We start from the raw sequence: 25,562 nt of genomic DNA on the forward strand, positions 1-25,562 counted from the left end.
TACATGTGCTCTCTCTCTCTCTCTCTTTTCTTCCAGAGCCATTTTTCTGTCTGGCTCTCCTCTTCAATAAACTGCAGCCTTCTTCCTAAAGCAGTCGCCATGTTGCTTATTCCCGGCTTGGACCGAACCAGGATGAAGATTTTTTCCTTCAACGCAGGCATCGTCTCAAAAGGACACTTTTATTAAGGGTTAGTGACAGTAAGGAAGTCAAGGTGAGGTCTGGGGAAAGAAATCCCGCTTCAAAGGTATAGTTCAGTTAGCCACATTCCTCCTCCCTCACAGAGTCATTTGAAACCCAGCCAATCCACAGGTGGCAACGATGCGCGGGTAACTGGCGCAGTTGGTGCGCGTCTCCAGGTCTTTCTCCGTAACCATCGCCCCGATAAGGGAGACACCTTCCTTGCTCAAAGGGATGGAGGCAGGAAAGGGAAAGTAGAAAGCGGAAGTTATCCCAAGCTAATGCAAAGCTCCCCCCCACCAGCAGAACGGCAAGCCCCAAAAGTAGAATATAGATGCAAGGTAAAGAATAAAGTTTTGGGCCCCAAAGCAGGGCCCCAAAGCTCCTCATTCAACGTCCCCGTCACATTTGCAGAAAGCACCAAAGCAGCTGTAGAGAACCCCCTACTTGGTCCCCCCTGGGGAGGAAAAGTCACCACTAGGCGATCACAAAAAAACCTTTGGAAATTGGGTCAACAACGAACGTCGCTTTCATTGGGACCTTCGTTTTCCCACCACGACATTAAGCGTTGTTCATGCGATGAGAGCGTTGGTACGAATGAGTAGCTTTTGTGGACTGGCCTGGAGAAGAATCTACGGTAATTGTGGGCGTCCTGGGTGCTCTCTGAGCTGGGCGGTTTTCTTGCAGACGTTTCATTACCAAACTAGGTAACATCATCAGTGCTAGAAGGGAGGGGAGGGTTTGCTTGCTGTTGGACTGGAGGGTAAAGCAGATGGTGGCCACTAGCACAGGGGTAGGCAACCTTGGCTCTTTTACGACTCGTGGACTTCAACTCCCAGAATTCCTGAGCCAGCACGGCTCAGCTTGGAAACCTCTCCCTTTTCCCTCAGCATGGCTGGCTCAGGAATTCTGGGAGTTGAAGTCCACCAGTCATAAAAAAGCCCAGGTTGCCTACCCCTGCGAGCAAACCCCATTTTTTTTCTAGCATTTTTTTTGTTAGATAATGTCTGCAAGCAGACAATCAAGCTGAGAGAGCACTAAAGACCCCATACTCCCCGTTCTCCTCCTCCTCCTCCTCCTCTTCCTCCTCCATCCCTCCCTCCCTCCCTTCTAGTTGGGTAATGAAATGTCTGCAAGAAAAGCACCAAGCTCTGAAAGCACCGAGGACACCCCAGTCCTCCTTCTCCTCCTCCTCCTCCTCCTTTCTATTAAACCCCTCTCCCTTCTAGCACTGGTGATGTTACCTAGTATGGTAATGAAATGTCTGCAGGAAAACCACCAAGATCAGAGAGCACCAAGGACCCATAGTTCTCCTCCTCCTCTTCATCCATCTCTTCCACCTGCTCCTCCTCCTCCAACTCCAACTCCATCTCCTCCTCCTCCTCCAACCCCACTCCCTTCTAGCACTGATAATGTTCCCTAGTTGGGTAACGAAATGTCTGCAAGAAAACCACCAAGCTCAGAGAGGACCCCACAGTCCTCCTCCATCTCATCCTCCTCCTTCTCCTCCTCCTCCTCCTCCTCCTCCTCCTCCAGCCCCACTCATGATGATGTTACCTACTTGGGTCATGAGACGTCTGCAAGAAAAGCACCCAGCTCAGAGAGCACCAAGGACCCCACAGTTCAACCCTGAGCTGCAAACATTCTCTTCGATTGAAATCTAACCGTGGATTCCCTACAGAACCAGGGATTCCTTTCCTCAACGAGCTTTTGTTGTCCTGGGATAATTTTAGGTGAGTAGGAATTTTTGGGGGAAAAAAAAGGGTGCCAGCATTTCTAACATGGCAAAGGGTTTGGGGGCTTCAGACCCTCCCCTCCTGCTTTTCGGTGGCTTTTAAGGCCTCGTGCATGCTGGCCGCCGAAAGCCTGCGGTTAATGTTCCGGTAATCACACCGCAAGAGGTTCCAGAACGTAGTCCTCAGGTCGCGGTTGAAAAAGGCGTAGATCAAGGGGTTGATGAGCGAGTTGGTGTAACCCAGCCACAGCAAAGTCCTCTCCAGCCACAGCGGGATGCAGCTGCCTCGGCTGTCGCAGAGGAAGGGCCTGGCGGTGGACATCAAGAAGAAGGGCAGCCAGCAAACGGTGAAGGCGCCCACGATGACGCCGAGGGTCCTGGCGGCCTTCTGCTCCCTCTTGAAGATGGACATGTTCTTGGGGTCCTCGTGAAGAAACCTGGACAGCGTGGCGCACTCCTTGGAGGCCTGGCTGCGCCTGGCGCTCCGTGGGAGACGGACGCCAGAGTCTACGCAGATGATACGGTCCTGGTCCCGAGGTCTGGGGAAGTCCACAAACCGGTGTTTCCGAGCGCTGGTTTTGGCCACTTTGTAGATCCGGTGGTACATGAGCAGCATGACCGCCGTGGGGATGTAGAAGGCCACGCCGGTGGAGTAGATGGTGTAGCCAACATCCTGGCTGATGAGACACACGCATCCCACCGTGATGTTCTTGGCCCAGCCAAACAAGGGAGGGAGCGTGATGGAGGCGGAGAGCAGCCACACCAGAAAGACCATCTTGGCCATCAGCTTCCCGTCTTGTCTGACCGGGTAGGTCAAAGGTCGAGTGATGCCCAGGTATCTGGAAAACATTGATTCAGGTTCAGCATGCAGCAAGGCCTCGATTGACTGCCGGTCGCTTAGAAACCATTTGGAGTTGTGACAGAGCTCCCGGTAGGGCAGGGGTCTTCAAACTTGGCCCTTTTATGACTTGTGGACTTCAAGTCCCAGAATTCCTCAGCCAGGCACGCTGGCTGAGGAATTCTGGGACTTGAAGTCCACTTCTCTTAAAGTCTATATCAGGGGTCTTCAAACTTGGCCCTTTGATGACTTGTGGACTTCAACTCCCAGAATCCCTCAGCCAGGCACGCTGGCTGAGGAATTCTGGGAGTTGAAGTCCACGCCTCTTAAAGTCTATATCAGGGGTCTTCAAACTTGGCCCTTTTATGACTTGTGGACTTTAACTCCCAGAATTCCTCAGCCAGGCACGCTGGAGAGGTTGATACAGAGAGCCCAAATTTCAACATTGATACTGGTAACTACCGGTGTGATGATTTGATGCATTGTACAACAGATGTTTTTTACGGGACAGGCCCGTTCCTTCAGGACTTCAAAAATTTTTATTTTTGTCGGGGAGAATTTAAGGGAAACGTGAATAAATTGCATAGATCTGCATATCTCTGGCTTGTCCACCCTCTGAATGGGACCGTCAAGAATTCAGAATAAGCAAATTGCGATGAGTTTTGATTCCCTTCTGTCACAATTAAGAGACGTCATGTTGTTGACGTAACTACGCAACTCCTTCCCACTTTAGATTAAATTTCTTCCAAGGAAAGATGAAAAATTAATATCACGCCTGGAAGAAATTTCTCGCATGTATGAGAGCAGAACAGGTTAGTTAAATAATAATAATAATAATAATAATAATAATAATAATAATAATAATAATAATAATAATAATAATAATAATCAGTAGAACAAAGGGATCTCCCAAGGATCTTTAGTTGTTTGGATCAACCTTCCTGAATATAACACCTGTTTTTCACCTCCGGGGCCATTTCTGTCGGAAGTGAGGTGGTTATTTGCATCTGGAGATATTAAGCCAAGCAAGAACCATTGGCTGTAATTCATAGCAGTAAAACTGATTAGCCTAAATCTGGTTATAAATTTAAGTGCAGTTTCTTGTAGTGGTTAAGGTGCTGGCATAGAAATCAGAAGGCAGCGAGTTCTAATCCATCCTAAGGCATGAAAGACAGCTGGGTGACTTTGGGCCAATCACCAGGAAGCTGTGAGTTCTAGTTCCGCCTTAGGCATGAAAGCCAACTGGCTAACTCTGGGCCAATCACCAAGAGACGGTGAGTTCTAGTCCTGCATTAGACATGAAAGCCAGTTGGAAATGGATATATTTAGTCTGCAATAGGGAAGATCAACAGTGTGATGGTGACCGACCTTAATTCTCTGACAGGCGTTACACGGAAAAGATGTCTTCCAAGGGCAACACTAGATCAAAAGTGTTTAATTTCATAGGAGAGTAGATTTTAGCTGAGAATCAACAATCACAACAGTTATCTAGAGTTAGATGTGTTCTACCTGAATATTTTGAAACGAAGAAAGAGAATTGTCTATTTGGATGCAAAAATTGGAGATTAGCTAATCTAGATTAGTTATGGATTGGATTGCATTGCATTGCATTGCACTGCATTGCATTGGATGGATGGGACTGGATTAGATTAGATTAGATTAGATTAGATTATTGGATTAGATTGGATTGGATTGGATTGGATTGGACTGGACTGGACTAGACTAGACTAGACTAGACTAGACCAGACCAGACCAGACCAGACCAGACCGGACCGGACCGGATTGGATTGGACTAGACTAGATTATACTAGATTAAACTAGACCAGACTAGACTAGACTAGACCAGACCAGATTAGATTAGATTAGATTAGGTGATTGGATTGGATTGGACTGGACTAGACTAGAGTAGACCAGACCAGATTAGATTGGATTGGACTGGACTAGACTAGACTAGACCAGACCAGACCAGATTAGATTAGATTAGGTGATTGGATTGGATTGGACTAGACTAGACTAGACCAGACCAGATTAGATTGGATTGGACTAGACTAGACCAGACCAGACCAGATTAGATCAGATTAGATTAGATTAGATTAGGTGATTGGATTGCATTGGACTAGACTAGACTAGACTAGACTAGACCAGACCAGATTAGACTGGACTAGACTAGACTAGACTAGACCAGACCAGACCAGACCAGACCAGACCAGATTAGATTAGATTAGATTATTGGACTGGACTGGACTGGACTAGATTAAAGATGAGCAACCTAGATTAGCTCACCTCTCCTTGGGATCTTCCGAATGTGTTGGACTTCGAGTCTTTGAAGACCAACTCCGTGGACGACCCCAGATTGAGGAGGTCTAGTTCCCCTGGTCATCTCCAAGCCTGTACCTCTATGATCACCTCTGATCACTTCCATGATCTCCTAGGTAGGATCAAACCTGAGGAACACCATCACACCCTTACCTGTCCACGCTGATGACGCAGAGGGTCATGATGGATGCCGTACAACACATGACATCCATGGCAATGAACACGTTGCAGAAGACTTCGCCAAACAGCCATTTGCCTCCCACCAAATCTGTGATGATCACAAAAGGCATGACCGCCAGGGCGACGGACAGGTCAGCCGCGGCCAAAGAAACCACCAGATAATTGGATGGTTGCCGAAGCTTTTTGACAATGTACACGGAGATGACTACCAGACTGTTTCCCGCGATGGTCAACAGAGTGATGATGGAGATGGCTGTCCCAATGACCACTTTTTCCGTGTCCCCATACAGCACGATGTCCTCTCCACAATCGGTAAAGTTGGTGGCATTGGAGAGTAGGGTGGCCCTTGGTTCATTGAGTTGGAAAAGTCCTTCAGTCATGAATGTTGACTTCCAGGAAGAGACGTTCCTGTTTTGTGGTCTCCACAAGCAGAGGTTGCAGCTCCCAAAGTTGACTGGATTTGGACTTTATCAACATCTTCAAGCTCACTGCTGCATGGAGAAGAGAAATGGACCAAGAGTTGGCTTTAGGTTGTCATAACAGTGGGTAGTTAGCTACAGCAGATAAACCTGAAGTCAAAGTCATGGAGCTACTTCACCCATTCCTCCATAAATGTCTAACGAAAGTCTGTAGCTACACAGCCAACATAGAATCATTGTACTAAGACAATGTACTAATGAATGGAAGGACTAAGAGTGATATGATAGCGCTGTTCCAATATCTCAGGGGCTTCCACAAAGAGGAGGGGGGGGCAAACTATTCTTCAAAGCACCTAAAGGCAGGACAAAAAGCAGCAGATGGAAAGTAATCACGGAGAGAAGCAACCTGGAACTAAGGAGAAACTTCCTGACAGTGAGAACAATTAACCAGTGGAACCACCTGCCTCCAGAAGTGGTGAATGTTCCAACACATTGGAAGTTTTTAAGAAGACTGGACAGCCATTTGTCTGAAATGGTATAGGGCAGTGTTTCTCAACCTTGACAATTTTAAGGCATGTGGACTTCAACTCCCAGAATTCCACAGCCAGCAATGCTGGCTGTGGAATTCTGGGAGTTGAAGTCCACATGCCTTAAAATTGTCAAGGTTGAGAAACACTGGTATAGGGTTTCCTGCCTGAGCAAGGGGTTGGACTAGAAGACTTTCAAGGTCCCTTCCAACTCAGCTATTCTATTCTATTCTATTCTATTCTATTCTATTCTATTCTATTCTATTCTATTCTACTCCTTATTCTATTCTATTCTATTCTATTCTATTCTATTCTATTCTATTCTATTCTATTCTATTCTATTCTATTCCTTCTTCTCTTCTCTTCTCTTATCTTCTATTCCTTATTCTATTCCTTATTCTACTCTACTCTACTCTACTCTACTCCTATTCTATTCTATTCTATTCTATTCTATTCTATTCTATTCTATTCTATTCTATTCTATTCTATTCTATTCTATTCCTTATTCTCTTCTCTTCTCTTCTCTTCTCTTCCTTATTCTATTCTACTCTACTCTACTCTACTCTACTCTACTCTGTTCTGTTCTTGTTCTGTTCTATTCAGAGGTTCCATCCAGAGACAACAGTTGAGTGATCCAAGGACACAAGCCTGGAAGTTCATTTAGTGACTGTTCGAAGTTACAACAGCACTGAAAAAAAGTTCATTTATGACCATTTTTCCGCACTTATGACCATTGAGGCATCCCCATGGTCACGTGATCAAAAGCCTGTTGGAAACTGACTCCTATTTATGACGGTCGCAGTGTCCCTTGATCACGCGATCCCCTTTTGCAACTTCTGACAAGCAAAGTCAATTTGGGAAGCTGGATCCACTTAACATCTGCAGTGATTCCCTTAACCCCTGTGGCCAGAAAAGTCGTAAAATGGGACAAAACTCACTTAGTGACTGTCCTGCTTAGCCACAGAAATGTTGGGCTCCATGGGGGGGGGTCGTAAGCCGAGGACTTCATGAATTTGCATTACATTTAGTTCAAGCTTTTTTTTTTTTTGCAACCACACAGTTGTTCAATCCTGAAATTAAAGTCTAAGTTTCATTTCTTTTTTTTTCTCTATTTCCAGCATTTTTTTTTTTTAAAAAAAGCAAAAGCAGTTTTCCCAACAGAGTCTGAATAAAATCTGAATAAAATCTCCTCTTTCTTTTAAAACAGGTGACATCTTAGCCCAAAACAATTTCCCCCCCCACCCATTTTTTTCCTCCATGGGGGAAAAAAAATCCATCTTTCTATTTATGTTTATTAGTTTTCCTGCACTGTCTTCCTCTCCATCCTATCTGCGCAGAATCTCGACGAATCGCAAAACCAAACAACGGAATAAATCAAACGATAAACTAAAATAGGGAATGAATAAAGTTCAGCGAAAAGCAAAAACAAAATAAAACAGCAAAATCAAATCCAAATAAATAAAGTGACAAAGTCAAATCATCCGGACGATGCAATGCAATAAAATAAGAGTTACTGGAAGTGGTCTTAGTTGAATTATCCTCAGAGGAATACTTCAGTGGTTTGCAAATGAATAAAAATTGTCTATATGCTACAAAAAAGAGATTTTTTTGAGAATTTTGAAGGGGACAGCCAAAAAGACTTGCACAAGCAGAAAATAATGTTTTTTTTTTAATGAGAACCGATTGAAGGCAATCAGCAGTTAAATGGCCCTAACCAATTTTCACCCACTGTATATACTGCATTTCTTTTCCCCCTCTGATCTATGCTTTGCTTCTTCCTTATCTAAACTTCTCTTTCAAGATAACCCCCCCCCCTCTTATATCTGATCAAGTAGCTTGCCAAATCATAATTAATTTTTCAAATGCCACCAGATTGCTAATTTGGTGCAATAAACTAATCTGGGCACACCTCTGCAATTTCTTTCTTTCTTTTCGTTCGTTCGGGGTTTTTTTTTTTTTTTTGTTATGTTATCTTTTTTTGGGGAAAAAATCCTTTTGGAAAATTGCTTTTCCTAGCCGCCTATCGCTTACATTCCCTTTCACGGTGGAGTATTTTATACTCAATAAAAGATAAGCAATTCACCTAGCAAGAATTAAAAGTGTCTCATCGCCACAGCAGCGAGAATAATTTTTGCACAATACTGGAAGAATGAAGGATTGCCATCAGAAGAAGAAATAATCAGGAAAATACTGGAATGTGCAGAGATGGACAGATTAACTATGAGGTTGAAAGGCAAAGAAGATACAGACTACGATCAAATTTGGAATTTATTTTGTTCTTGGTTAGGGAAAAGAATGAAGGATTAGGAATTGAACATGTATTAGCTTAGCAAACTCCAGACAACTTGTTGATTGGAAAAATTAACATATGCTGATGAGGAAAAAAAATTAATAAAAATAAGAATGAAAAAATAAGAATTAAAAGTGTCAGAGGGGAGGAGGAACTTGGCTGCTGTGGCTCACGGTGAGTGGGTGGCCAACACATTCCATAAAATGAAAATAAAAGATATCCAAAAGAGAGGGATCAGATTAGATTAGAATAGATAACCTTTATTGTCATTTTTTTTCTCCTTTGGGCACTATGGCACACCTTAAAAATGAAATTTAGTTGCTTCAAAGCGTACACCTACATAACACACATTTAAAACACACAACGTAGGTATAGGCCTGCACCTTTACATATAAGTAACGTATAAACATTAATCACTGCCCATTCGATCTTCCACCGAATTTGGTTTCTTGCTTTGACAAGCAACAGGCTGGAGGAGAACAAGCTCAATCTGGTCACTCTGTAATATAGGACCAGGAGCTGAGATCCTTCTTTCAAAAAAAAAAAAAAAAAAAAATGAGGAATAAGGTTACCTGGAGAAGAGAGGAGAAGAGTAGCCGGTGTCTCCTCCTAGTTGTAGCATCTTCGGTCCAGTCTTATTCCTCAGCCTCTAAGTCCTGGACCAGGAGTTGCACGGGAGACAGAAGGGAACCAGCACCGCTGCGTCCTCCTTCGCGGTCAGACTGAAGGATGCAGTCCAGGGCTCCAGCTGAGAGAGAGGGGGGGGAGAGACGCATCTCTGGAAGCAGCTCCAGCCTCCCCAGATGTGCTACAGTGAGGCCAGATGCCAGTCTGGAAAAAGGGGCTGCTGGCTTCAACTTTGCCTCCTCTTCCCAGCCAGCCCCAAGGAGGATTTGCTCCTGAGACTTTACTCCCAAATCTCCTCTCCCTGTTGATTGGGGAGAGTAGGAAGGGAGGAATTGACGGGAAGGAAGGAAGGAAGGAAGGAAGGAAGGAAGGAAGGAAGGAAGGAAGGAAGGAAGGAAGGAAGGAAGGAAGGAAGGAAGGAAGGAAGGGAGTTAGGAGAAGAAAGAAGAGAGGGATGGAAGGGAGGGAAGAAAGGAAGATAGGAATGAAAGAAGGAAGGGAGGGAGGGATGAAGGAAGGGAGGGAGGGAATGTTAGGGGAAGAAAGAAGAGATGGATGGGAAGAAAGGAAGGAGGGAGGGAATGTTAGGGGAAGAAAGAAGAGATGGGTGGAAAGGAAGGAGGGAGGGAGGGAATGTTAGGGGAAGAAAGAAGAGATGGATAGAAAGGAAGGAAGGAAGGAGGGAGGGAATGTTAGGGGAAGAAAGAAGAGATGGGTGGAAAGGAAGGAAGGAGGGAGGGAGGGAATCTCAGAGGGAGAAAGAAGAGAGGACTGGAGGAGGAGGAAAGAAGGGAAAGAGAAAGAAAGGAAGGAGGGAAGAAGGGTGGGAGGGAGGGGGAGGGGGAGGGAAGGAAGGAGGAGGAAGAAAAGAAGAGGAAGGGAATCTTGGAGAAAGAAGAGAGGGATGGATGGGAAGTAAAGAAGGGAAAGAGGAAGAAGGGAAGAAGAGAGGGAGGGAGGGAGGAAGGAAGGAAGGATGGAAGAAAAAAGGAAGTCTTCACAGGTTCTTAAACTGAGATCAAAATCTTGCCTGCATTTCTGCTTTATAATCTTCTTTATTGTCTCCAATTATAAGTAAAAGGGTGCATCTCCTGGGAAACCAAAAGCTGCTCTTTATCTTCGGTTTCTTTCAAAATATTCCTTGGGTTACCCATATAAAAAAAAAATGAGAGAAAATTAGAGAGTATTTGCCATCTGCGCAGATCACATGGCAAGGGAAATAGCTTTGGCTCCCAGAACAAGTGAATTTGTCCTTAAGATTGGAGCCCCATCAATTAAGTGGCAGGATCCCCTTCGATGAGAAAAAAGCTTAACCCCAAATCAAAGAAAAAAAAATCATTAAGGACACAAAAGTTTTAGATGACATTTATTTAAATGGCAGGTGTTTTCCCCAAGAATTCTTTATGATTAGTCAGGAGTTGAATCTTATATTTTTTTTTCTGCTTTTCTTTTTAAGACGTGCTCCTTTGAGCTTTATAATCTGCCTTCCCCCCCCCCTGTAAATTTCTCGGCTTTCTCTACATCAGCATGGCTGGCTGGGGAATTCTGGGAGTTGAAGTCCACCCATCTTAAAGTTGCCAAGGTTGAGAAACACAGCTCTACAGCAGGGGTGGGGGAACTGTGGACCTTTTTATGACTTGTGGACTTCAACTCCCAGAATTCCTGAGCCAGCCAGAATTCTGAGAGTTGGAAGTCCACAAGCCATAAAGGAGCCATCATTCCTCATGCTGGCTTAGGAACTCTGGGAGTTGAAGTCCACAAGTCATGAAGGACCCATAGTTCTCCTTGCTGGCTCAGGAATTCTGGGAGTTGAAGTCCACAAGTCATGAAGGGCCTTAGTTCCCCTTGCTGACTCAGGAATTCTGGGAGTTGAAGTCCACAAGTCATAAAGGGGCCACAGTTCCCCTTGCTGGCTCAGGAATTCTGGGAGTTGAAGTCCACAGGTCATAAAGGGCCCATAGTTCCCCTTGCTGACTCAGGAATTCTGGGAGTTGAAGTCCACAAGTCATAAAGGGGCCACAGTTCCCCTTGCTGGCTCAGGAATTCTGGGAGTTGAAGTCCACAGGTCATAAAGGGCCCATAGTTCCCCTTGCTGGCTCAGGAATTCTGGGAGTTGAAGTCCACAGGTCATAAAGGGCCTTAGTTCCCCTTGCTGGCTCAGGAATTCTGGGAGTTGAAGTCCACAAGTCATGAAGGGCCTTAGTTCCCCTTGCTGGCTCAGGAATTCTGGGAGTTGAAGTCCACAGGTCATGAAGGGCCCATAGTTCCACTTGCTGGCTCAGGAATTCTGGGAGTTGAAGTCCACAGGTCATAAAGGGCCCATAGTTCCCCTTGCTGACTCAGGAATTCTGGGAGTTGAAGTCCACAAGTCATAAAGGGGCCATAGTTCTCCATGATGGCTGAGGAATTCTGGGAGTTGAAGACCACAAAGGGACCCCACCCCTGCTTTACACGGTCAATTAAGAAACAAAGGTAAAAGCCATCTTCTTTTCTTTTCGTATATAAAGAAAGGGAAGTTTGTAAAACCCAGGACGCAAAGAGAGTTCCATTCCATTTTAATTTCCGTGAGACAAAATTCGAGCCACGTCCCAGTTCCATTTACTTTTTCCAAGGACGAGATCTTTTGGAAAATGCCCTGGTATTTATGGATATTCCCCCCCCCCCCCCGATCGTCCAGTTTGGCAGAAGTGTGTCCCACTGACAGCAGCAGCAGCAAAAGATACTGGCTCCCCTTTTGCTCGTGTGTGTTGCAATAGAGGCAGTCCTCACCTTACGGCCGAATTTCAACTGGTAAGCCAGATGTTTGTTAAGTGAGTTTTGCCCCCTTTTATGACCTTTCTTTCCCACAGCGAATCACTGCAGCTGTTCTGCGAGTAACTAATGGGCAGCTAACAACTAATTGACCGTGGGGATGCTGCAACAATTGTGTGAAAAACGGCCGTAAGTCCCTTTTTTCGGCGCCGTCACTTTAAGCCAGTGTTTCCCAAACTTGACAATTTTAAGGCATGTGGACTTCAACTCCCAGAATTCCACAGCTAGCATTGCTGGCTGTGGAATTCTGGGAGTTGAAGTCCACATGCCTTAAAATTGTCAAGTTTGGGAAACACTGCTTTAAGCGGTTACTAAAGGAACGGTTGTGAAGTCATGGACTATACCAGACTCCAAAGAAGAGAAAAATGGATGCAGAAAATGGCAACAATCGCCTCACACTCCTGCAGCGTGCGCGATAAGAGACGAGTTGGTGGGTTTTTCAAAATCGCAAAATTGGGCCTGGGGCCTGGTTTTCATCCCCTTCCAAAGACCCTCCCTCTATTTCAAAAATTTGCCCACCCTCTCTAACCGGAGGAGACGGCGGAGCGAATGAATGAGCAAAAATATTCTTTGCAAGAAGCAGCTGCCGTAAGCCACTTTTTCCAGCTGCCGTTGTAACTTTGAACGGTCGCTGAACGAATCGATGTTAAGTCGGGGACTGACAGCAGCAGCCTAGGGCTCACCGTATCCTGAATTTTAGGAATTTTGATGCAGAATTTTAAGTCGTGGGATGGATCTTCCCACCAAGGCGGCTTCTCCTGTTCAAAGACGCCCGTGAAGTCTTTCGCTCTGAATTTCTGGCTTTTTGCACAGAATTATAATTGTTATTATTCTCCTGGGCGGAATCAGAAGCGAGGAAGCTGGAGGGATGACACTGATCCCCCAAAATAATTTACTTATGACTCCGGTGCATCTTGTTATTTCTTTAAAATATACCGTTACTCATTTTCCCAGATGGCCTCCAGAACGACCAAACAGCGCAGAGAACTGGAGATTATTTTTTTCGTGTTTATTCATAGCTCATCCCCACCATCAGGAGCTGCGGGAGTCCATGTTGGTTCACCCACACAACCCGGGGGTGGTCAAAAAAGTCAAGATGGCTGACGACGGTGTGACCGAAACCCAGAGATGCCTTTAAAAAAGCAAGCCGTGCATCGGTCATAGCATAGAGTCCAATGAAGAGAAGGACCAGGGTGACATGATAGCAGTCTTCCAGTATCTGAGGGGATGCCCTAAAGAAGAGGCAGTCAAGCTATTCTCCAAAGCCCCTGAAGGCAGGACAAGAAGCAACGGGTGGAAACTAATCAAGGAGAGAAGCAACCTAAAACTAAAGAGAAACTTCCTGACAGTTAGAACAATTAACCAGTGGAACATCCTGCCTCCAGAAGCGGTAAATGCGCCAACACTGGAAGTTTTGAAGAAGAGACTGGACAGCCATTTGTCCGAAATGGTATAGGGCTTCCTGCCTGAACAGGGGTTGGGCTAGATGACCTCCAAAGTCCCTTCCAACTTCATTATTATTATTTATTTTTGACCACACAATGTGAACACCGTTGCTCACAACAGCCGTGTGAGGTAGAACAAGTGGGAGGCGGGCCGAGTGACTGCATTTTAGTGAGCTTTTCGGCAGTTCCTTTGCTTTCGTTTAGTGCTAAAATGTTAGCGCTAAAATAAAAAAGCTAAGCAATTTTATTTCAGATCGATTCAGATTCATTTTACTTAAGATCAGTTACAGGATCCGGAAGTGCTCAACTTGCAGGCATAATTAATTGTGCCCCAAATTTGCTCCATTTGACAACCTTTTTTTTGCCACGGTTAAGGGAATCACTGCAGTTGTTCTTGTCAGGTCACAAAAGCGGATCACGTGACCCCCAGGGAGACACTGCGACGGTCATAAATATGAGCCAGTTGCCAAGCATGCGAATTTTGATCAGGGGATCCAGGGGATGCTGCAACGGTCGTTAAGTGTGAATAAACAGGGCTGTTATAACCTTGAACTGCCTGATACAATTAACCAGTGGAACAACTTGCCTCTAGAAGTTGTGGGTGCTCCATCCCTGGAGGGTTTTAAGAAGTGATTGGACATCTGTTTGTCTGAAAGGGTACAGTTGTTCCTCGACTTACGGCCACAAATTGGGCCCAAAATTTGCGTTGCTAGGTGAGACATTTGTTCAGTGGGTTTTGCCCCCCTTTACGACATTTTCTTGCCAGAGTTGTTAAGTGAACTACTGTAGTAACAGTTATTAAAGGAATCTGGCCTCCCCATTTCCTTTGCTTGTTCAGGTTGCCGCCTATGTTGATCACATGAGCCTGGGACACGGCAACCGTCGTAAATATGAGTCAGGTGCAAAAGTTAAGTGAATCCCTGCGGTGGTTAAGTTAGTAACAATGGCCGTTAAGTGAATCTGGCTTCCCCCATTGACTTTGCAAGTCGCAAAAGTGGATCATGTGACTCCTGGGGACACTGCAAACTGCCATAAATACGAGTCACTTGCCAAGTGTATGAATTTTGATCCTGCGATCATAGGGATGGTGCAAGGGTTGTTAAGTGTGAAAAACGGTCATAAGTCACTTTTTTCAGGGATGTTGTAACTCTGAACGGTCACTAAATAAACTGTTGTAAGTTGAGGATTATCTGTATAGGCCAGGGGTAGACAACCTCGGCTCTTTTATGATTTGTGGACCAACTCCCAGAATTCCTGAGCCAGCCTGGCTCAGCTTGGAAACCTCTCCCTTTCCCCTCAGCATGGCTGGCTCAGGAATTCTGGGAATTGAAGTCCACCAGTCATAAAAGAGCCAAGGTTGCCTACCTCTGGCCTAGGCCTAGGCCGCTTTATGACTTGTGGACTTCAACTCCCAGAATTCCTGAGCCAGCACGGCTAAGCATGGAAACCTCTCCCTTTCCCCTCAGCATGGCTGGTTCAGGAATTCTGGGAGTTGAAGTCCATCAGTCATAAAAGAGCCAAGGTTGTCTGTCTCTGGCCTAGGCCACTTTATGACTGGTGGACTTCAACTCCCAGAATTCCTGAGCCAGCCTGGTGCAGCTTGGGAACCTCTCCCTTTCCCCTCAGCATGGCTGGCTCAGGAATTCTGAGAGTTGAAGTCCACGAGTCATGAAGGGGCCAAAGTTTCCCCCATGTTGGCTCAGGAATTCTGGGAGTTGAAGTCCACCAGTCATAAAAGAGCCAAGGTTGCCTACCCCTGGCCTAGGCCTAGGCTGCTTTATGACTCGTGGACTTCAACTCCCAGAATTCCTGAGCCAGCCTGGCTCAGCTTGGGAACCTCTTTCCCCTCAACATGGCTGGCTCAGGAATTCTGGGAGTTGAAATCCACCAGTCATAAAAGAGCCCAGGTTGCCTACCCCTGGTATAGGCTCTCCTGCTTGAGCAGGGGGTTAGACTAGAAGACCTCCAAGGTCCTTCCAATCCTATTATTCTACTATGGTCTGGGTTCTTTTTGCCAAGGGTGCCAAAAGGACATTTGCTCCCTGCAAACACTAGGTGGCAGCCTCATCCCACTTTTGGAGAGAAGCTGCGAGAAGGACAATGCACAAGAAAATCCACCGGTGGAAGGGAAGGAAAGCCCTTTATGGCAACAGCCAGGTCTTCGGGACACATTAGAAGACGAATAAGTGATGGGAACTTCGGGGTTTTTTTTTTTTTTTTTGGGAACTATTAATGGCATCGCCTGGTGCAATCTCCAGACTCCCAGGAGCTATCATATTGGAGAAGACTGTTTTCTGCCAGATTCTGTGCTGAGGGATCCCTGGTGCTCTCCGAGTTTGTTTTCTTGCAGACCGTTTATATATATCAACAGACAGCAAATAGCACTGATGATGTAGCCTACTTGGGTAATGAGAGGTCTGCAAGAAAAACAGCCAAGCTCAGAGAGCACCCAGGACCCCGCAGTCCTCTCCTCCTCCTCCCAGCAAACCTTACTCCCTTCTAGCACTGATGATGTAACCTAGCTGGGTAATGAAACGTCTGCAAGAAAACGAACAAGCTCAGAGAGCACCAAGGACCCCACAGTCCTCCTCCTCCTCTCCACAAACCCCTCCCTTCTAGCACTGATGATGTTACCTAGTTGGGTCACGAAACGTCTGCAAGGAAACAGCCAAGCTCAGAGAGCACCAAGGACCCCCTCACTTCAACCCGAGCTACCAATATTCTCCTTCATAGAGTCTGCGCTGCGTAGGGCTCCCAATTGTGGAGAAAAACATTTTGACCAAATAACAAAGAGTTGGAAGGGATCCTTAGAGGTCCTCTAGTCCCACCCTATGCAGAAGCAGGAGAACCGGTATACGGCAGTCCTCAACTTATAATGGTTCATGTAGTGATCTTCCAGTTATAACCGCATGGGAAAAAACTGACTTATGACCACTTTTCAATCGTTACGACCGTTGCAAGCCTCCCGGCGGTCACGTGATCAAGATTCAGAAACTTGGCCAGTGACTCCTATTTATGATGGTTGCAGCATCCCCGGGGTCATGGGACCACCGTTTGCGAACCTCCCGACATTACTACTGCAATGATTCGTTTAGCAAGTGGCAAGGTCGGTCGTAAAATGGGTCAAAAGCCCTTGAACCAACGTCTCACTTAACGACACAAATTTTGGGCTCCGTTGCGGCCGTTAAGTCAAGGACCACCTGTAGCATTTCAGACAAATGGCTGTCTGGTCTCTTTTTAAAAGGCTCCAGTGTTGGAGCACCCACAACATCTGGTGGCAAGTAGTTCCACTGATTAATTGTCCTGGCTGTTAGGATGTTTCTCCTTAATTCCAGGTGGCTTCTCTCCTCGATCAGTTTCCACCTGTTGCTTCTTGTCCTGCCTTCAGGCGCCTTGGAGAATTATTTGACCCCCCTCTTCTCTGTCGCAGCCCGTCAAGTATCAGAAGACTGCCATCATGACACCCCTCATTAAAACGGACATACCCAATTCCAGCTACCATTCTTCAGAGGGCTGGACTAGAAGGCCTCCCAAGACCCCTTCCAATTCTCTTATTCCATGTTCTTGTGTTTTAGGAATCTCTCGAGGGGATTTCTAACGTCCCGCGAAACGGAGGAGCGAGAAGGGGAGGGAAAAACAGACAACGGTCTCAAATATAACACGTGTTTTCTTTCTTTTTCTTTCCTTTTCGTCTTTTGCGGGACTCAGGAGGAGGGCTGAAAGAGGACAAAACAGCCCAATGCATGAACAAGTGATAATCCGGAGAAAATTACAAACTTGAACATCATTCCAGAAATACAATTTTCGTGGGGAGGGGAAAAAAAAAGAACAGGGAAGAAACCCCACGATAGAAATCCCCCCCCCAAAAAAGAAAAAGCAACGAGATTAGTTCCTTTGGTGACTCTTCTCTGGACGGCCTTGGGTTCAAGGTCCCATTCTCCTGGGCTAAATGTGGACGATGGGAATCAACCCCCACCCTACCAGCCTACTGGAAAGGCACCAAGCTGCGAAAGGCTGCCCCCCCAAAAACCCATAAAACACCCCCAAACCCCACAGCCCCCAACGCCGGCAGCGATCCAGAGATGGGACTTTAAAGGCCAGAACCAACCCCCCCCCCAAAAGTAAATATTCAGGTGGGCAATCCATGTAAACAAGGAAAAACCAAACACAAAACAGCAGGCTGTTAAGAATAAGAAGAGAGAAAAAAACGGGGGAAGGAAATAAATGAACGAGGGCAAGGGGGCGTTTACAGTACGAGTTAACACTGATTGCACAAAAATTCCTCAGTCCTCTGGAAAGGAAAAGGCATCGAAAACCCCCCAGGATACGGTTATTTATATGCAAAATATATACAGAAAATTTTTAAGATTCCGCTATGTATAATTATGTACACAGGATCTAGTCCTGGACTACGGGCCGGGAGAAAGAAAGGCTCAAGTCGTGATGCACGTCGGAGGGCGAGGCTGCTCGGGAAAAGACGCCGGGCCAAGTCAGACGATGGCCGACGAGAAGCAGCTTCCAAGATAATCTCGCCGTGGTGCGGAGACGCCCCCTTGGTGGAAGAGAGAGGCCGGGAAAAAAATCCCACAGAGAGGTCACCTGGGCGTCTCCAGCGACCTCCTTGCTCCGGAGATCCACCGGGAGTGCATCTCGTCCAGAAGACGACCCGAATTTAGGGCACCAAGAAGTTAAACCACAAAGCTCCCAGTTGCATAGAATTCATGTCCAACGGAAAAGGGCATTTGAGGAGGGATCCGGAGCGTATCCGTCTATATAAAAGAAGGGAGAGGGTCTCGCTGGCCTCTTCTCCCCCCCTCCCACCTCATACCCTGAAACAGGGGAGGGGGCAATTGATCGGTCAGTGGCGTCAGTACTTTGGGTCGTAGTTGTAGTGCAGTTCAAAATGAAAGGCGGCCAAGGAGGTGCAGAAATGGACCGACATCCAAACGAGCAACTCCTGGTCGGTCAGCAGCTCCCCTTTCCATTCCAGAAGACCAAAACGAGCGACGGACTACCGCAAGGACAGAGATCATCGGGGTTAGTGTTCGGCGTCCATGGCATCCAAATATTTCGCTTCGATGATCCTGGGGAGCAAGTTGTATCTGAGCAAGGAGAAGAGGGAAACAATTCAGAGAAGAACAACTAAGAGGATCCAAGGCCTGGAGTCTAAAACATACGAAGAACGGCTGTGGGACTTGGGTCTGGCTAGTAGTCTAAAGAAAAGAAGAAATAGGGGAGACACGATAGCAGTGTTCCAGTATTTGGGGGGCTGCCACCAAGAAGAAGGGGTCACGTTATACTCCAAAGCACCAGAGGGAAGGACGAGAAACAACAGTTAGAAACTGATTGAGGAGAGAAGCAACCTGGAATTAAGGAGAAACTTCCTAACAGTGAGGACAATTAACCAATGGAACTGCTTGCCACCAGAAATCGTGAGTGCTTCAAAGTCACCCACCTGGCTTTCATGCTTAAGGCGGGACTAGAACTCACTGTCTCCTAGTGATTGGTCCAGCTTTCATGCCTAAAATGGGATTGCAACTCGCTGTCTCTTGGTGATTGACCCAAAGTCAGCTAGCCAGCTTCTTTGCCTAAGGCTAGAACTCACAAGCTCCCATGTTCCAAGATTGTCTAGTCCAGGGGTAGGCAACCTTGGCTCTTTTATGACTCGTGGACTTCAACTCCCAGAATTCCTGAGCCAGCCATGCTGAGGGAAAAGGGAGAGGTTTCCAAGCTGAGCCATGCTCAGGAATTCTGGGAGTTGAAGTCCACGAGTCACAAAAGAGCCAAGGTTGCCTACCCCTGCCCTAGACCAAACTAGCTCTCGTGTTGGTGGAATCGCTTTCAAATTTCAATCGGTCTGATTCTTTTGCGGCCTGCTACATACAAGCAGGCCCCAGGCTGAAGATGTAGCTCCACCCAAAATCCAGAGAACAACGAAGCCTGGAAGATAACTGAGGTTACAAAGCCAGGATCTGCAGCCCCTCCATCCGGTCAAAAGCCATCTCTGCAAAGGAGGCCACGGCCAAGATCTTACCTGATCGGGATCATTCCGATCATAATGAGCGGGAAAATCATCTTCATGTAGGGCAGAGGGGACATCCCGAAGCTGCAGAGAATGAGGAGCTGGAGCACCTGCAGGCCGGTGAAATAGTGGATCTTCCTCTGGGGCACCCGGCGGATGTAATGGGTGGGAGGATAGGCCGTCTGGAAAGAAGGAAAAAATCAGCACCCAACAAATGCAAGGAGTGTTTGGGCCATGGGGGGCCCAGTGGTCAGAATGCAGCACTGCAAGCAAAAGCTCTGCCAGCTGTCAGCAGTTCGAATCTCTCCAGGCTCAAGGTTACCTTTTGCTTTTAGAGTTAGATGATGCTGGGAAGGGGGGTGGATATGAATGAGAGTCCGGCTGGACATAACAACACTAAACCTAGGGTGAGAATCAAGGTTATTGTAACCAGAGCTGATAAGGAATTGGCCAGCTGGAGAGCTGGAGAGGAGCGTTTCAAGCTGATTGAGGAATGTGCTTTATGACTGTTAATTGGAGGAGGGAATTGTGCTTTCATACCATGTGCTCAAGGGAGGGGAATTCAGTTTTTGGCTTCGAGTATGTAAGTGCCGATATTATGCTACTCGAAATAAAGATTCTTTAAGGTAAACAATGCCTCGAGGTTCTTTGGAAGAGTTTCATCTGTCGGAACCATGATACCATGATCCTCGAGATATGGCATTGAGGAAGCAGCTCGGCCAGCCGGCCAGCCCTCCCTCCCCTCTTGCAGCTTACCTGCTCCTTGAGCAAGAGAGCCACCCTCTCAAAGAGCTGGTTCCCATCGATGGAGGTGAAGGCGATGTAGAGGAAGAGTCCGTAGAGGACCGGCTTCGGGATCAGCTGGAGGGGGAAAGGAAGCAGCAGGAGCGACAGGCCCACCAAAGAGTTGGCCACCAACGTGGTCAGCCGGGTCTCCTTCACACTCACAATCCTAAGGTAGGGAGAAGAGTCTGGGTCAATGTGCGTGTGTTGCACACCTGCAGCAGAGGTGTTAATCCAGTAGGCAAGCTTGGCTCTTTTATGACGGGTGGACTTCAACTCCCAGAATTCCTGAGCCAGCCATGCTGAGGGGAAAGGGAGAGGTTTCCAAGCTGAGCCTTGCTGGCTCAGGAATTCTGGGAGTTGAAGTCCACGAGTCATGATGGGGCCAAGGTTCCCCCATGCTGGTTCAGAAATTCTGGGAGTTGAAGTCCACGAGTCATCAAAGAGCCCAGGTTGCCTACCCCTGGGTTAATCGATTCATTATTTCGGTGTTTCTTACCCTCGGCCACTTGAAGACGGCTGGAGGTCAACTCCCAGAATTCCCCCGCCCACAGTGCTAAGTGACACATCGGCTTGATGAATTTTACCCAATTTTATTACAACTGCAGCGTTGTTATGTTAACCCGGTTGTTAAGTGAATCTGGCTTCCCCCCACGGTCAGAAGGTCGCAAAAGGGGGATCGCCTGACCCCACCGTGGACATTGCGACTGTCGTAACTGTGAACCAACTTGCCAAAGCATCTGAATTTGGATCGTGTGAATCCTGGGGATGCTGCAAAGGTCGTAAGTGTGAAAAATGGTCGTTAAGTCATGTTTTTTTTTCGTGCTGTTGTAACTCGGAAAGGTCACCAAATGAACATTTGTAAGATGAGGACTGCCTGTATACTAAGTCCTGACAGTCAGAACAATTAACCAGTGGAACCACCTGCCTCCAGAAATGGTGAATGCTCCAACAATGGAAGTTTTTAAGAAGAAACTGGACAGCCATTTGTCTGAAATGGTATATAGGGTTTCCTGCCTGAGCAGGGGGTTGGACTAGATGACCTCCAAGGTCCCTTCCAACTACAACTACTACTACTACTACTACTACTTCTTCTTCTTCTCCTTCTATGGGATAAAAGCTTCCCAGGAATGTTTCCATCGTAGAACATCAGCAGAGCTGGGAGGACCTTGGAGGTCATCTAGCCCAACCCCCTACTCTAGCTCTGTACTCTTCCAACTCTGATCTGAAACGACAGGTAACCCTCGAGTTACGCGACCACAAAATGAGCCCCCAAATTTATGTTGCTAAGTGAAACGTTTGTTACGGAGAGTTCCCCCCCCCATTTTACGACTGTTCTTGCCCCAGTTGTTCAGTGAATCCCTGCGGTTGTTAAAAGTCACGCAGTTGTTAAGGGAATTCCCGCCATGGACTTCGCTCGTGGTGAAAGGGGATCACGTGACCCTCCTTTGTTTCGCTTAGCCACATAAATTTTGGGCTCCTTTACGGCTGTAACTTGAGGACTATCCTGGTGTTTTGTTTTGTTTTTTGCTTCGATCTAACTTAAGCGAGGTTTCCAGCCATCGAAAAGGCAAAACAGATTTTCGGGAAAGCCCTCTGGATCGTTTCCATTTCCATCCCAGCTAATGGATTTCCCTTCAACCTTCTTCTAGGCTTTCCCTTTCATGGAGCTTAAAAACAAGGGGAAAAAAAAAAAAGAAATTTAGACTCTGTGGTCGGCTAAGCTTTTATCTCGCCCTGCCAGCTCCCGGCTGCTTTTTAATCTTTCCTGGTTGCAGCTACCCAGTTTTTCAACCTAACATTTCAGCCCTCTTTCTCAAAGCATTAAAAGAAAAGGGAAGGGAAGAAGAAAAAAAAAAAGAAGAAGAGGAAATAGGACAAGTCGAAAAACAGCAGACACAGCTGGGATTATTTTTTTAATAAAAAAAATCTCCCTTTTCCAGAGACTCAGTTGTTGGATCAACCTCTGGATCAAACAAAAAAGTCGTTATTAATTCAGCGCGATTGATAACCCGGAACTAAGTTTCAGCTCTTTAGCAGATGATGGAAACCACACTGCATGAACCCGAGGAATCGGAGGACCACATTGGTAATTTAAACAGAAATTAGCTATATGTGCATGTAGTTTTCGACTTGCGACTTTTCGTTTAGTGACAGTTTGAAGCAACAACAGATCCTGTTCTATTCTATTCTAATTTCTATTCTATTGTTATTTCTAGTCTATTCTATTGTTATTTCTATTCTATTAATTCTATTCTATTCTATTATCATTTCTATTCTATTGTTATTTTTATTCTATTCTATTGTTATTTCTGTTCTATTGTTATTTCTATTCTATTGTTATTTCTAATTTATTCTACTGTTATTTCTATTCTATTGTTATTTCTAATCTATTATTTCTAATCTATTCTATTGTTATTTCTATTCTATTGTCATTTCTATTCTACTCTATTCTTTTCTATTCTATTCTATTGTTATTTCTAATATATTCTATTGTTATTTCTATTCTATTAATTCTATTCTATTCTAATTTCTATTCTATTGTTATTTTTATTCTATTCTATTCTATTGTTATTTCTATTCTATTCTATTGTTATTTCTAATTTATTCTATTGTTATTTCTATTTGTTATTTCTATTCTATTGTTATTTCTATTGTTATTTCTATTCTATTGTTATTTCTAATCTATTATCTCTAATCTATTCTATTGTTATTTCTATTCCATTCTATTGTCATTTCTATTATTTTCTATTCTATTCTGTTCTGTTCTATTATGTCCTATCCTATCCTGTCCTATCCTATCCTGTCCTAAAGGAACATAAACTCTGTCCCCCATTTGCCCATATCTGCACAGTATTAACTATGACAAGACATTGGTTTCCCAACTCTGAAATCCTCCTTTTCTTTGTAAAAATATTTCAAATTCTGTGGTGACAAACAGCGAACCACAGGTAGTCCACGACTTACAATCATTCACTTAGTGACCGAAGTTACAACAGCGCTGAAAAAAAGTGACCTACTGCTGTAGCATCCTCGTGGCCCTATGATCAAAATGTGGATGCTTTTGTGTTCATGACAGTGGCAGTACCTTGAGATTACGTGATCACTCTTTGTAACTCATGACAAGCAAAGTGAACGGGGTTGCTTAATGATGGCATGATTCACTTCAGAACTGCTTGTTTCGCTTAGCGACCATGGTGAAAAAGGTCACCCAATGGGGCAAGGCTCCCTCAACAACTGCCTCGCTTAGCAACAGAAATGTTGGGCTGAATTGGGGACGTATGTCGAAGAATACCAATACAATACCACCAATAATAATTCTTCTCCAGTGAAGAAATTAATTAAAAAATATTGCATTTAAGATAAAACCAAACGTTAGGAAAGAAAATAAGCTAATTAACAAATGAGAGAGAAAATGCCAAACAATATCTGTAGGGATATAATATTAATTGTATGATTCACCTTGGTATTAAATTTGGACCATATAGAAAGACACTGCTCCTTTTTTTTTTATTTTAGGGCTTCTGAAAAACAGATGACTCATATCCTGAATCCGTTCATTCCAATCAGAAGTTGCTTTCCACTTATATAAAATTATTGCCACGCTCTGGGCTCAGCTGAGCCGAGGCTTGTTACGAGATGCCAAATTCTGTGTTTTAAGATTATACATCCAGATTCAAATTCAGTTCCCTCGCTGCAGTATAATCTTTCTTTCCCAAATTGTACTAACATATGTGATCATTTGAAATCAAAGTGAGGCTATATAGCAGATCGAGACCAAATCGTATCAGTTAAAAAAAAAAATTTCAAAATTCTCAAAAGCGTAGAACAAAATCAGCCTTTAATTTTAGGATATGAAATTCTATTCTATTCTATTCTATTCTATTCTATTCTATTCTATTCTATTCTATTCTATTCTATTCTATTCTATTCTACTCTATTCATTATTCTGTTCTATTCTATTCTATTCCTATTCTTAATTCTATTCTTAATTCTATTCTATTCCTATTTTTAATTCTACTCTTAATTCTATTCTATTCCTATTCTTAATTCTATTCTATTCCTATTCTTAATTCTATTCTATTCCTATTCTTAATTCTATTCTATTCTTATCATTATTTTGTTCTATTCTATTCTATTCTATTCTTATTCCTATTCTATTCTATTCCTATTTTTAATTCTACTCTTAATTCTATTCTATTCCTATTCTTAATTCTATTCTATTCTATTCCTATTCTTAATTCTATTCTATTCTTATCATTATTTTGTTCTATTCTATTCTATTCCTATTTTTAATTCTACTCTTAATTCTATTCTATTCCTATTAATTCTATTCTTAATTCTATTCTATTCTATTCTATTCCTATTCTTAATTCTATTCTATTCCTATTCTTAATTCTATTCTTAATTCTATTCTATTCTATTCTATTCCATTCTATCCTATTATCATTATTCTGTTTTATTCTATTTTGTTCTGTTTTGTTCTATTATCCTAAACTACCCTACTCTACCCTGTTCTTCAGCTGACACTTCTTCATCTGGCACTTCCGGTGGGCTGTTCTAGGCCTGGGAGACTTCCTCCAGGTCTCCAATTGACTTCCGGAAGTGACATCCACGCACTTCCGGTGGGCCGTTCTAAACCTGGGAGACCTCCTCCCGGCCTCCAAGGCCTAGAACGGACTTCCAGAAGCAGCATGGGTTCAGCCGGTTCTCTGAACTCAACAGAATTTAACTATTGGTTCTACCGAACCCGTGCGAAACGGTTGAATCCCACCACGGGCTCACTCTCTCCCCACTCCCATTTCAATTTGTAGTGGATTTCCGCAACTGCTGGCCAGCTCAGAGTCTTCCAATGCCATGAAATGGGTTCTGACTCCACCAAAACAGAGCAAGGTCTACTCAGGGCTTACGTCTCGTAGATGTGTCCGTTCTCAACCCTTTCCTCGACGTAAGCCAGGGCCCGGACGTGCATCGGCGAGTGAGGAAAGGCAGCGTGGATCCAGGGTAATCCGAAGACGGACAGGCCCGTGTTGATCAGCGCTACCAGGAGCAGGTCCCAGTGATAGGCTGTTCCCTTCACCAACCTGGAATAAAATGCTTGTTAGCCAGGATTCGTTGTAGGGACACCGGGCCAAGCCAGAACAATCTGTAGCCCAAGAATTGGAACACTTCAGGCTTCCAACAGAAGAGAGTAGCCGTAGCTCAGAGTGGAACTGTGGGGTCCTTGGTGTTCTCTGAGCTTCGTGGTTTTCTTGCAGACATTTCATGACCCAACTAGGTAACATCATCAGTGCTAGAAGGGAATGTGAGGGTGTGTGGATTGGAGAAGGGGGGGAGGAGGGGGAGGGCTATGACTAAGGGGTCCTTGGTGCTCTCTGAGCTTGTTTTCTT

At 45.1% G+C, this 25,562-nt stretch overlaps 2 protein-coding genes across 4 annotated transcripts in view; both read right to left on the reverse strand.

The window, feature by feature from the left end:
* Positions 1–1,937: 1,937 nt before the first annotated feature.
* On the reverse strand, positions 1,938–9,674 carry LOC120319486 (5-hydroxytryptamine receptor 7-like; the record flags this gene model as incomplete). The annotated part of the gene is made up of 3 exons (XM_039368376.1): positions 1,938–2,752; positions 5,221–5,580; positions 9,634–9,674. Coding segments are annotated over 3 exons (1,173 nt in total), but the record flags the coding sequence as incomplete, so codon positions are not given.
* Positions 9,675–17,015: 7,341 nt separating this feature from the next.
* The window catches only part of SLC4A11 (solute carrier family 4 member 11), a 128,066-nt gene continuing 119,519 nt past the window's right edge, over positions 17,016–25,562 (reverse strand). For all 3 annotated transcript variants that reach the window (XM_039368366.1, XM_039368365.1, XM_039368367.1), the window contains exons 17-20: positions 25,082–25,255; positions 20,145–20,340; positions 19,401–19,570; positions 17,016–18,468 (exon numbers count right to left, since the gene is read on the reverse strand). In XM_039368366.1, the coding sequence (XP_039224300.1) occupies positions 18,405–18,468; positions 19,401–19,570; positions 20,145–20,340; positions 25,082–25,255 (604 nt within the window). In that variant the 3' untranslated portion in view covers positions 17,016–18,404. The remainder of the gene's footprint in view (positions 18,469–19,400; positions 19,571–20,144; positions 20,341–25,081; positions 25,256–25,562) is intronic.

Source organism: Crotalus tigris, unplaced genomic scaffold (assembly GCF_016545835.1).
Source record: "Crotalus tigris isolate CLP2741 ecotype Arizona unplaced genomic scaffold, ASM1654583v1 scf7180000020772.1195989, whole genome shotgun sequence".
Lineage (NCBI taxonomy): Eukaryota > Metazoa > Chordata > Lepidosauria > Squamata > Viperidae > Crotalus > Crotalus tigris.